Source organism: Arachis hypogaea, chromosome 2 (assembly GCF_003086295.3).
Source record: "Arachis hypogaea cultivar Tifrunner chromosome 2, arahy.Tifrunner.gnm2.J5K5, whole genome shotgun sequence".
Lineage (NCBI taxonomy): Eukaryota > Viridiplantae > Streptophyta > Magnoliopsida > Fabales > Fabaceae > Arachis > Arachis hypogaea.
In genome coordinates this window covers 67,766,667-67,780,175 of record NC_092037.1, presented here as the reverse complement: position 1 = coordinate 67,780,175, position 13,509 = coordinate 67,766,667, and the positions used below count along the sequence as shown (strand labels likewise).

Below are 13,509 nucleotides of genomic sequence, written 5' to 3'. Positions count from 1 at the left end.
AATAATAATACTCTATCCTCATGAGTTTCTCAGGTTTTGCTATATTGTGTCTTAAAAATATAAATTATGCATACTATAAAAAAATATTTTATAAAAATTATTATAAAATAAATATTTTTAGATTTTTAATACATTAAATACAATAAAAATATTAAAAAAAATTTATTATCATATTTTTAAAATGTGCCTTTAAGGCACAAATTAGTTAAATCCATATTTTTATAATTCTAAGTTGAAAGCAAAGCCAAAAATCAACTATCCGTTATGACTAGTTTGATGCTCATCTCCTTTAAGCATCCTACTGTCCATGATTATTATTCTTTCTATCAAACAAGTACACATACACAATCTCAGAGCTTTCATTCAAAGCATGGTATAATAGCCACTAACACCACTTTAGAAAATTGGGAGAGTTACTTGTTATTAGGTAATAATAGACTTTAAAATACTCTTTTATTTTTTGAACATGTTTATCCAAAAACAAAAGTTTAAAATTGATTAATGTTCAAAATAACTTCTCAAGATTTAATACATCAATTTAGTTACTCAAAATTAAATCAGAAATTAGCTAAACATAGCATATTGTTAAACATCGAGAAAAAATAAAAGTATAGAATAACCGGCAATCCACTAACCAGTTGCCAAATTTTAATGACTCAGCAAATCTTTAATCATAACATCCCTGCATACATCACTCAAATTTTCTCCTTTAATTATTATGCTTCAACATAGTTTTTCAATCATCATTAATAATTTCTTCTACCTACCAAACTTGCACCCCATTTTCTAAATTGCCACTTTGTGTGAAACTTTTCCCTTCCTTCAAGCCTTTACCTATGTCTTCAATACACTTTCATCATTCTTCTTTTTACAACGACAAATGATCATAATTATGAAATGTGACACTATTTTACTTTTTAAAGCATTTCCTTTAATTTATGCTCTTCCATTCTATGGTTGAGAAAATTGAGAGTTGGAGTCAGTGTTCATGGAACTGAGGGATGCATGGGCTTGCTTCTTTCTTTTTTATAGCTTCTGGTTTGTCACTTTCTGTGAACAAGATGGTATGTCTATACTTATATCCATAAAATAATGAAATTTCTTTTATTTTTATCTAGCTATTTCTTTAGCCATTTTTTCTTAGTTAAAATACTTAAGATTTTGAGATCATTCAGTTCACAAAATAGAGGTCTTGAACCTGATTTAATATGGTTTCTCTTAAAAAAAATTGCTGCATTATCTAAACTGGAACATGCATGAGTTGTTACAATTTTTAATTTGCAAGTCATGCTGGTGCTAAAGAAAAAAAAAACACAATTTTCATTACATTTTGTGATTAATCAAAATAAGAAATTATATAATTTACATTGAGTTTAAAATTTTTCATTATTTGAATTTCAAAGAGTCTAACATTATGTGATGCTACAATCATAAAAGTTTTCTAATAGAATTTCCTGGGGACAGGTTTCTTGAGTCTTTCTTGTGGTGGAAGAAAAAGTTTCATTGATTCAAATAACATTTCATGGGTTCCAGACACAAATTACATAACCACAGGCAAGACTACAAACATTACTTACACTGATGGTTCAGTCTCAACAAATGTCTCGGCACGATTCTTCTCGAATTCAAGACGGCGAAAATGTTACAGAATACCAATGAACAATGCAACTAATTTGGTTCTTGTTAGAGCAAATTTCGTGTACAAGAATTATGATGGACTTGCAGTGCCTCCTACATTCTCTGTTTCTCTTGGGACTTCAATTGCTGCCACTGTTAATCTTTCTGAGCATGATCCATGGACTGAAGAGTTCTTATGGATGGTTAATAAGGACACTCTGCCACTCTGTTTGATTGCGGTTTCAGATGGTGGTTCGCCGGTAATTTCTTCGCTTGAAATCCGGCCGCTTCCACGAGCCGCCTACATGAATGCTATGGCTGACTTTCCAAATAAGTTGCTAAGGAAGAGCTACCGGATCGATTGCGGCTACACCGGCGATTCTATCCGGTAAGGATCATAACATTCTTCTTCTTTGATATCTGTTAAGATCCATGACTCATAAGTATTTGGTACTACAACATAAAACAAGTTATACCTTATGTCAAAAATATAATGGATCAAATTGAAAAAGACCAACGTGATTTTGTAGTTATAAAATTCAAGAAAAAATTGAGCATACTTAAAAGTCAGGAGTCAAATTGAATCTTATCTTAGTAACAACTTATATCAAACTAAATCAATATCTTAAATTAATAATTTACTTTTTATGTACTAATGGTAAGAAAATTTTATAGGGACAATCAATACCGTCTAAATATTATCTTTGATATTTTATTGATTTAATTAGAATATATTAATGGTGTAAAATTAGGATGTGAATAGTCATATAGGGATGTACATGGCCTAGTTTAAAGACTCGACCCAAATCTGAATATTTTAAAGACTAATTTAGTGTGGTTTCAATGGATCTAGATCGGTCATTATTTAAGGTCGGGTCTGGATTAAGACGAATCTAGCCTATGTGTACCTTAAGAAAACCAAAAAAGTATATATGTTTTAAACAAATTCCAATATTATGTTATATTAATTATGAGTTTATTATTTTATTTTTAATCACACTTGTTGAATTAGAAAATAGATAAAAAAAAGTATCAAATTAGAATTTATGGATAAATTTAAGTCCAAATATGAATATCAACTTTTTGGTAACAAGTTTTTTCTTTATAAATAAGTGTATTATAAATAAATTTTTTTTATAAATTATTGTTAAAGTTTTACGAACCCGTTTTCATTCGGTTATATATTTAACACCGAGTCTAAATTAAGACGAATGCGATTTTACTAGACCATATATACCCCTAAGTCATACAAATGAGAGAATTGAGAGAGAGAATCTATTCTAATTAACTACTATATTTTTTTCTAACAAAATAATTAACAGTTTTGTTGGTTAATGAAGATATGAAGAGCTTTTAGCATTTTAAAATACAGGTATCCTTTGGATCCATTTGACAGAATATGGGATTCTGATACAAGATTCACACCCTTTCATGCTACAACTGGATTCAGCATTCAACTTGGATTCAATCCAAGTAATGTTATGGAACAACCACCAGTAACTGTTCTTCAAACCGGCCGAGTTTTGGCGCGAAGGAACACGCTGACGTATAACCTGCCTCTGGACGAAGAATTGGGAGACTACTACATCATCCTTTACTTTGCTGGAATTCTTCCTCTGTTTCCATCATTTGATGTATTCATAAATGGAGATCTTGTAAAACCAAACTATACAATCATGAGATCAGAGATCAGTGCTTTATATTTTACGCGAAAGGGGATCACAAGATTGAGTATTACACTCAAGAACAACACCTTTTACCCTCTCATCAATGCATTTGAAGTTTACAAGATGCTTCATATTCCATCTGAAGCCTCCTCAACCACAGGTTTACCACCCAATTCATTTTCATATATCTTTTTTCAGTATATATACAAATAGGTCCCTAAAAAATTTTATATTTTAAGTTTTTGTTCCCAAAAATTTTTTATTACGTTTAGCTTCCTAAACTTTATAAAAAATTAAAAATAAAACATAGCTCTTTCTATTATACTTGTAAAGTTTAAGGACTTTAACATAATAATTTTTTTTTAGAACAAACACGTCTTATGCCAAAATTTTTGGACCTATTTGAATATATATATTTTCCATTAAGTATAGTTTGATGTTAACGTTCATTTTCCGGGAAAATTGCAATTTAGCCTCGGGAACTTTGGCTACTGTGTAATTTACCCTCTAAACTCTTAAAACGTTCAATTTTATTTTTGTTGTTATTAAGGTCCAGTTTTTTTTTTTTTATGAATATTAAGGTCCAGTTTAGATAAACAACTTAATTAAGCTGTTTTTGAAAAAATAGTTTAAACAATAAATTGCTATATTAAAAATAGCTTATAAATAAATTATTTTATATTTGAATTTTTAGTTCTAAAAGTACTTATTTTATAGAAATGTGATAAAAAATAATAATATTATGAGAGAAGCCATTTTTTAAATTTTTCTATAAGCTCCTAAATAGTAGTTTTAAAAATTACACAAAACATTAATACTATTCTTTTTTATTAGTCAAAAACTCAAAAAAATTATTTTTAAAACTTTCTAAACAGACCCTTAATGGTGCAGGGGAAAAAGGGGGCTTCCGCCCTCCGGGGGATTACTTTCGTCCCAAATTATTCTTTTATTAAGAGTTAAATTTAAAATTTAATTTTAATATATTATTAGTGTAAAATAATTTTATATATATATTTAATTATATATTTTGACAAAAATAATTATTTTTTATATTTATTACATAAATAGTTATTTAAAAAAATGAATGTCATCATTAATTATGTAAAATGGTTTACCATGTAACAAATTAAATTCATTAAATTTATTAATAAAACACCTCGTGAGAGAAAAAATTTGGAAGAGCGTTTAGTAATTTTTTATTTTTTAATTTTTTTCACCATTTTGTAATGTTAGGATTACGAAGTTAAATTGCACGTTTTGAAAAATTTAGAGGGTAAACTGTGCATAAACCAAAGTTAAGGGGTAAATTGCAAATTACCTTTCATTTCTGGGATAAATTTGTATTCCAGTTTCAGCAATGCAGGTTATTCAGCAGTCCACTGGATTGGATCTTGGATGGCAAGATGATCCATGCTCTCCCTCTCCTTGGGAAAACGTTAATTGCCAAGGAAACCTTGTTACATCATTGTCTGTGAATTCAAACCATACTTTTTTTTCTTCTTTTTATTTATAAAGGATCAAGATTCGGTCAAATTTGCGATTTATAGTTTGAGTTCTAATAAAATTTCTAATAATTTTGATTTTTAGTGTATAAGTAGCATATTTAATTTCTATATGGTCTTTCCACATATAGATTAATTTGGATTGAATATATCTGTGTGAAGTTTCACTGTATATGAAAATTATGATCAAAATTGTAATTCACTAATATTTCAGTGACCAAAGAGTATTTACTTTTATTTATTTCATTGGTGATCTAATTGTGACTTTATTTTATCAGGGATCTTTCAAACATAAATTTGAGATCAATTGGTCCTACATTTGGTGACTTGTTAGACCTTAAAACATTGTAATTTTTCTTTCAACTAAAACCGTAGATTATATTTATGTTTTTCTCACACTCAATTTCTCATAATCATAATTGGCTTTCACTGTTCATCAGGGATTTGCACAACTCATCTCTTTCTGGTGAAATACAAAATTTGGGTAGCTTGCAACGTCTTCAGATACTGTAATGCCTCAAAATCAGGAACTTAGATATTTGATTATATTAAAAAAAAATTGGTAATGACTAATTACAGCTAAAAATTTGCAGGAACTTGAGTTTCAATCAACTAACATCCTTTGGTGCAGAGCTGGAGAATTTAATTAACCTTAGAGTACTGTAAGTTGCATTCCCAATTCCCTAAAAGTTAGAAATTCTTTTAATTGAAACGAAAATTGATTGAACTTGATTAACCATTGACATGTGAATTTAGTTGCATTGATTTATGAGTTTGCACTTTAGAATGCATTAAAATGAAAGTTTTTTGCGAAAGGGTTAATAGTTAAATTAGTCTCTAAAAGATAAGACATTCTTCAAATTTATCCCAAAAAAATTTTTTTAATTGGTCTTTCCAAAATTGCGAATTAATCATATTTGTCCTCCAGTCACTCCATTAACAATTTTCTTCAAAGATTGATGTTGTAAAATGTTAATTGATAATACTTGATATGTCTAATTGAATATTGATCAAATATGTTTATGAAAATTTATTAATTTAGTCATTTTTCCCAATTACAAAAATCCTATTCCTAATATGACCTAGTAACTAAATTGATAGATTTTCGTAAACATATTTAATCACATCTAATTGAACATGTTATGTGTCATGTATACTATCAGTTAACATTTCACATAATCAGTAGTTGACAAAAATTATGAATGGAGTAATTGAAGGATAGATATAATTAATTCGTAATTTTTAAGGAACCAATTTGATTGAAAAAAGCTTTTAAGGACCAATTTAAATAATATCTTCTCTTTCAACGACTAATTTGATTATTAACCCGAATTATAATAATGTTGCCACAATTCTTTGCCTTTGTTTACATTATTTCTTTTCATTATGTTAAAGAGACTTGCAGAACAATAGTCTAAAAGGAACAGTGCCGGAAAGCTTGGGAGAGTTGGAGGATCTCCACTTATTGTAAGTGAGCAATTATCAAAAAAGTCTCAAAAACTAAAATATGAATCCTTTGTTTCAATTCTCTTCATTTATGTTAGAGAATCTACCAATCTCCAACAAAAAATATTAAGGACTACAAAATTTTCCTTAATATTTAAAATAACTAGTTCATCTTTTATTATCCAAAAAATAGTAGTAAATTAGTTCTTTATTAATATCTCGGTTCTTTTTAAGGACAACTTATTTATTAAGTGAATGGTAAGATAATAAAATTTGTTTGGCGAGAAGCACAATTATCACTTTTAGATCTTGAAGGACTATTTTGTTCCCCAAAATTTTAATTAGGAATAAGATTTAGGTTTATTATTTATTGTTTAATTTTTTCCCCCTTTTCTTTCTTTTCTCTATTTCTGCAGGAATTTAGAAAATAATAGACTAGAAGGTCCATTACCACAGACATTGAACAAGCCTACTTTAGAGATCAGGTACATAATTTATTAATGTTAATGCAGTTTTCTCCTTAACACACAAAATGTTGTCAAAACAACAAACCTAAATCTGTTTTCTTTCCCTTTTGTTTTGTTTGTTTCTGCAGAGCATCAGGGAACTTGTGCCTAACATTTTCCACAACCACATGTGATGATGCTTCATCCAATTCTACAAATGAGACACCTCAAGTCACTACAGTTCCTGAAAATCAGCACAATGTGCATAAACATCACCTAGCAATCATTCTAGGAGCAGTAGTTGGAGGAGTTACACTAGCCTTTCTATTACTAAGCATTTCACTTTTCTTATATAAGACTAAAATGCAACATGAAGTAGCCTCACACACATCAAGTATGCATTCTTTTACATCATGCAAATATATTTACAGTCAGTTTTAATGCATTGGTAGCAGTGATGAATTTAAAAAATTTTGATAGTAAAAACAAAATGTATATAACATCACAATAAAATAATTTAATGTAATGGGACAAATTTAATAGCATAGTGAAGGCAAATAAATAATATTGTTGTATATTCGAGTACTAAAGAATTTTTTAAAATCCAGTGGGGTACTTCCCCTCTATACTATTCCACATAAATCCGTCCCTGATTGGTAGTATACAATATTTTACACAGTCATATCTTTATACACATTTCGATATAAATATTAGAACAATGATATATTCAAAATCATTATTAAGAAATCACCAATAAATATATAAATATACTTTTTGATTAATATATTTTGTTATATTTGTATTTTGGATCGTATTCATATTAGATATTCGTATTTGTAAGGGTGCAGCATAATGTGAAATATTTAAATTGATAAATTTTTATGTATTTTAGGGTCTGATAGGGATATGAGGAACTGGGGTGCAGCAAGAGTGTTTTCCTACAAAGAGATTAAATTAGCAACAAGAAATTTCAAAGAAATTATAGGAAGGGGAAGTTTTGGACCTGTTTACCTTGGAAAGCTTCCAGATGGAAAATTAGTAGCCGTCAAAGTTCGCTCTGACAAATCCCAACTGGGGGCTGATTCTTTTGTCAATGAGGTTAAATTACTGAATTTAATTAACAATTTTGGATCCTATAAAATATTATATTAGTATTTGTTAGACTATATATCATAAATACTGATATAAGATTTGTTATTTAAATATTTTGTTTTAATTCAATTTAAACTTTATATAAAATGATAAATAATTAGTTTTCCATCACAGGAAAACTATCTCTTTATACTGAGATAGGTCTTATTTCGTTAATCATATTTAATGTAAAGTGAAATTTGAAAATAATTAACTTTTTATGTCAAATTTAAAATTCTAAACATTTTATTGAAGTTGTTCTAAGTATGAGACATTAAACTACTTTCTATACAAGAATTTTATGTAATAGTCAAAATCAAAGGATTATTCTGTTTAACCATTGGATCCAATTATAAATAATTGGACTCCATTTATGTTGATACTATTACTTGTATGTCACAAATAAGAAGGTGACATGTAAGTAAATGCGTCAAGCCAAATTGATGATCCAATGAAATTTTGTCCTGTAATACAAAATGTCCCATGTTTATATAATTCATAAAACATGGTTTTCTATTACATGGTTCACTTCTGTAACCATTTTTCTTTTCTAGTGCCTAACTGCCTATAATTCTTGACCATTTAATATATATTGTGTTGAGCTCAGGTTAATATTTTGTCAAGCATACGGCATCAGAATCTTGTGTCGTTGGAAGGATTTTGCAATGAATCAAAGCATCAAATATTAGTTTATGAGTACTTGCCTGGTGGATCCCTTGTTGATCACCTATATGGTACTAAATTCTTCAATACAGCTTCATAATCCCAACAATTCAATCATCATGATCATTTTTCTCTTGTTATCTTTTTTTCTTTTCCCATTAGGTACAAAGAGTAAAAAAACTTCTCTAAGCTGGGTTCGGAGGTTGAAAATTGCTGTTGATGCAGCAAAAGGTACAACAGTTGGAATAAGTTTTGAACAGTAACAATTTGAAATTAAATTGAGTAATTTCTTAAGAAATATTTGGTTTGGATACTTTACTCCTTAATAAATTTTATTCACTAAATCAGTCTCTAAATTTTTACGGAAATAGTATTGAATTTAGTCTCTTAACTTACACGCGAGTTTCAATTTAGTCCCTGAAATTTCAATTGCTTTTATTTAGTCCTTAATATTTTGCGAACGCAATTTATGTTAGTCCCTAAAACAATTTTTGACAGACACTAATGGAACGTTGACATAGACAGTCGAATGCCACACTGAATTCTGTAAACGACGTTATTTTTGTTTTGGTACTCAAATAACCCAAAAACAACATGGTAAGTGGTGTTTATTAAAACTTTTCTCCTAAAGTAAGTGGTACGGCTCATTTTTAGACTATTTGAACGCCAAAACCAAAACGACGTCATTTTACAGGATTCAGGGTGCATCTGATTGTCCATGTCAGCGCTCTATTAAGGTTTGTATGTCGGAAGTTATTTTAAAGACTAATTTGTAAAGTTTTCAAACTAAACAGAGAAAATTTAAATTTTAGAGACTAAATTAAGACTAACGTATAAATTTAAGAACCAAATTGAGTATTAACTTTCTCTGTATAGAGAAATTTATTTAAGAATTTTAAGAATTTTCAAAAATTGTTATTTTTTTATTAAATAATGATAAAATTAATTTGTCTATTTTTTTATTAAAATTTGACTAAAGATTGATTTGTCTAATAAAATAAAAAATTAAAGACTGATTTAGTATATAAAACTTGTTGAAAATTAAATTGTCTTGCTAAAAATTTTTTAGGAATTGATTTAAAATATTATTCTTAGCAATTTTAGCTAGGGGTGAGCACGGATAGCGGGTACCCGATTACCCACCCGAACCCGAACCAAACCAATCAAATTGGTTCTGGAACCGACGGGTAATCGGGTCCAACCCGAACCAAACCAATGATATTTGCTTATGATTAGTTCGGGTATCGGTTTTGGGGGCGCGGAACCCGAACCAACCCGTATACCCGATCATAATTAATTAAATAAAATATATATGACTTTTTATGTGTTTTCTAACTCATAACCCTAATCCTATCTCACTAATGTTTAGATTTTAATGTGTTTTGGTTTTAGCTTCTTTCAAAGATTATTCACTAGACTTTTGTATTTAACTTCTAATATTTCTATTGCACTTTTATATTTTCATTAGACAAGATTATTTACTATTAATATGTTTGAATTTTGATGAGTTTAATTTTTAATGTATTTGGTATTTAATATGTTTGCATTATTTCTGTTGATGTTACATGTTTATTGTATTTCTTGAATTTTTAAGATAAAAATTTGCCAATTTGGTTTTTTTTAATGAATTTCAAAGTCATCGGGTACCCGCTACCCGAACCAAACCAATCCGCTCTTAATCGGTTTGGTTTGGTTCGGGTACAAACACAAAAAAACGCAAATCCGAACCAAACCAAACCAATTACTTTTTGATCGGTTCGGTTCTAATTTTACCTTGAACCCGAACCAAACCGACCCGTACTCACCCCTAATTTTAGCCGACCAAGTAAATTATATGAATCAAATGTTAAATGACATCAAAATGTTCAATAGCAAAATTGGCATATTCCTAAAGCTAATTTTTGAATTAATGTTAAGGATTGGATTATTTGCACAACGGAAGCGAACCGCGAATCATTCACCGTGACATAAAGTGCAGCAACATCCTCTTGGACATGGACATGAATGCCAAGGTCTGTGACTTAGGCCTTTCTAAGCAAGTCATCCATGCTGATGCAACTCATGTCACCACTCTTGTTAAAGGAACTGCTGGTTATCTTGATCCAGAGTATGTTTTTACTAAAATTAACAAGTTAATATTGCTTTATTATTATTATTATTAGGATAAAGTATACTTTTTGTTTCTAAAATTTGATAAAAGTTTCAAAAATACCCTTAAGTTTTATTTTGTTCTAATTTTATTTCGGAAGTTTTCAATTGCATAAAATATACCATTGACGGCTAATTTTTCAAAAAATTTAAGACCAATTTAATATCAGTTTTATAAGAACAACCCTCACTAAAAGCAAACCAAGCATAATTTTCATGCATTATTGTTAGATTGGTCTTAAATTTTTTGAAATTTAGCGGTTGAGAGTATATTTGATGCAAGAAAACTTTTGGAACAAAATTAATACAAAATAAAATTTAAGGGTATTTTTAAAATTTTTGTCAAATTTTAGGAATAAAAAATATATATACTTTACTCTTATTATTATTATATTTTTTACTTTTAACATTTCTCATATTTTCAATTTTACTTTACCTCAACATTCTTAAATGATCTCAATTTTTTGCCTATGAATTTCAAACAGGACAATGCTAGGTAACTAATGATTTTTTTGAATAACATGAACAATCATCAATCAAATAAAAATATATTACACTTTTAAATTACATATTTAAATATTAATATTAAAATAACTATCTGCACACCTAATAAAATAAACATCTTATACCTTTGTTGTTCATATTATTTAATATTTTCATTGTCTACTTATACTTTTCTTTTCAAATATTGTCAAAGCTATCCTAATAGCCAACAGAGGTTGAAAGAATTTAAACTTTTGGAATAAAATTGAAGAGTTTGGTAAATGTTGAGAATACTTTATTTTATTGTTTATTTATGTAAATTAATTTCATGAGCCAGGTACTATTCCACTCAGCAGTTGACTGAGAGAAGTGATGTATACAGTTTTGGAGTGGTTCTTTTAGAACTTATTTGTGGAAGAGAGCCATTGAGTCACTCAGGGACCCCTGACTCATTCAATTTGGTCTTATGGGTAACTTATTTTCCTTACTTCCTTTTATTGTTTCTATAGCAGCTTATTTATTGTTAAACTTTTCAAATAGGTAAAGTATTTTTCTTTTTAATATTTGTGATTTTTGAAAATTTTGTCCTTTAACAATTTAGATGGAGTTGACGTTATGAGATAGTTTTAACATAAATAAAAAATGTTAGTAATAAAATTGAATAAAATTAAAATGACAGATATTTTTAAAAAAATTATAAATAATAAGGACAAAAAATATACTGTACCTATTTTTAAATTAATGAAGCTCATTGACATACTATCTTTTTAGATTTTACTAAGAAGGTTATGCTTCATTAAAAGTTTTCAAATTTCTGGAAATCTTACATTGTAAAATCATTCTGATGTAAAGATTTTAGTGTAAAAATTTTGAAGAATGTAAAACTATTCTTTTAACCACAAGTCCTCTAAAGGTAATTTCAATCGAGCTAGATAGAACTAGTTAAATGTAAAATAGGGATATTTGCGGTGTAATTTATATTAGTTTTAAGCAAAAAATTCATATGATGCAAACTCTAATTTTACTTGCTGTGTGATTTGGATTGGATGATTTTTTTTAAAAAAAATTCGATCCAATTTTAAGTAGTTTGGATTGAATTGGGTTTGTGATTTTTTAAATTAAAAAAGTTAAATGTGTATAACAAGTCTTAACAGTTAACATCATAATGACATAATAAGTCTCAACACTATCTTAAAAAATCAATAATAACATAACATAGAAATAAAATTATAACTAGGTTAGTTAAAACAAATAAATAAATCTCATTTTGAATATAAAATATTTATTAAATAATAATAATACATGAATAATATAAAAATATAACAAATTAAATATATTATAAGTAAATTTATAAATATAATAATAAAAAATAATATTATAGCACATTGTGTAGTTTGGATTGGATTGCACTGGTTTTAAAAAGTGGATCAGAAATCCGATCCGATCTGATTCATGCAGTTTGCAAAAAATAGAATCTAATCAAATTTAAATTAATGCGATTTTAATCGGTCTTTAGTTTGATTTGAATTAAATAAGCAATTTAATTTGCATCGGTTTAGATTTGAACACTCCTAATTTAAAACAAATAACAATTTAATCATGTAGCATGAGAACAATTCTAAGCAATATAACTATGAAACTATCCATGTTGTATTCTTTTTCCTTCATATTCTTCACAAATTGAAGTTAAAAGTTTTGTCTGTGTAACGATGATGTAAAATACTAAGATAATTTCACATTTTTTGTTCCCTTTGTAATAACTACCAATTGCAGGCCAAGCCTTACTTACAGGCAGGTGCATATGAGATTGTGGATGAAGACATAAGAGGAACTTTTGATCCTTTAAGCATGAAAAAAGCATCTTTGATTGCTGTAAAATCAGTGGAGAGGGATGCTTCACAGAGACCATGCATTGGACAAGTATTAGCAGAATTAAAGGAGGCCTATACTATTCAACTCAGATTCCTTGAAGAATCTTGTCAAAACAACAATTGATTTACACCTAATGCAGATAAAGAAATAATAGAAGAGAACTAATATATAATTTAATTATATGATTTGTACTTTTTTGTTGTTGTAAATGTCACGTTAAATGTTATGATCAGCAAAGCAATTTATTTAGTCCAACAGCTAATACTTGATAAAGTTTGAATTATTATTATTTTTTTCGGTTTTTTACAACATCTCTTAATTTAATAGGCCAAAAATTAATTTATTGTAGATAGTTTGTTTGGATTATTTATTTCTGAGAAATAAATCATTGGGTCTAAAAGTGACAATAATGTAACCAATTTGAATGAGGATCATACTTTAAATACAATTGAGATCCATAATCTAGAATATGCACCTAAAAGACAGAGGCGACGATAAAAGACGTAAGTATCTCAAGGTAAAAAAAATTGTGAA

General features: G+C 28.2%; 1 protein-coding gene across 1 annotated transcript; it reads left to right on the top strand.

Annotated features, from left to right (window-relative positions):
- Positions 1 to 742: 742 nt before the first annotated feature.
- Positions 743 to 13,281, top strand: LOC112747144 (probable LRR receptor-like serine/threonine-protein kinase At5g48740). Its single transcript, XM_025795153.3, has 16 exons — positions 743 to 1,064; positions 1,465 to 2,005; positions 2,990 to 3,444; positions 4,634 to 4,751; positions 5,065 to 5,133; positions 5,227 to 5,295; positions 5,380 to 5,448; positions 6,182 to 6,253; positions 6,649 to 6,717; positions 6,828 to 7,072; positions 7,571 to 7,776; positions 8,417 to 8,543; positions 8,635 to 8,703; positions 10,390 to 10,579; positions 11,441 to 11,573; positions 12,877 to 13,281. Exons 1-16 carry the CDS (start codon positions 989 to 991, stop codon positions 13,096 to 13,098), a joined length of 2,730 nt encoding a protein of 909 aa, XP_025650938.1. The 5' UTR covers positions 743 to 988; the 3' UTR covers positions 13,099 to 13,281.
- The last annotated feature ends 228 nt before the right edge of the window (positions 13,282 to 13,509 follow it).

What these genes read in the sequence shown, in the direction of transcription:
- LOC112747144 (XM_025795153.3), top strand. Translation starts at nt 989, where the DNA reads ATGGAACTGAGGGATGCATGGGCTTGCTTCTTTCTTTTTTATAGCTTC. An exon ending in TTGTTAGACCTTAAAACATT is followed by an intron (nt 5,134 to 5,226) that starts GTAATTTTTCTT and finishes ACTGTTCATCAG; the next exon opens with GGATTTGCACAACTCATCTC. An exon ending in TTGGAGGATCTCCACTTATT is followed by an intron (nt 6,254 to 6,648) that starts GTAAGTGAGCAA and finishes CTATTTCTGCAG; the next exon opens with GAATTTAGAAAATAATAGAC.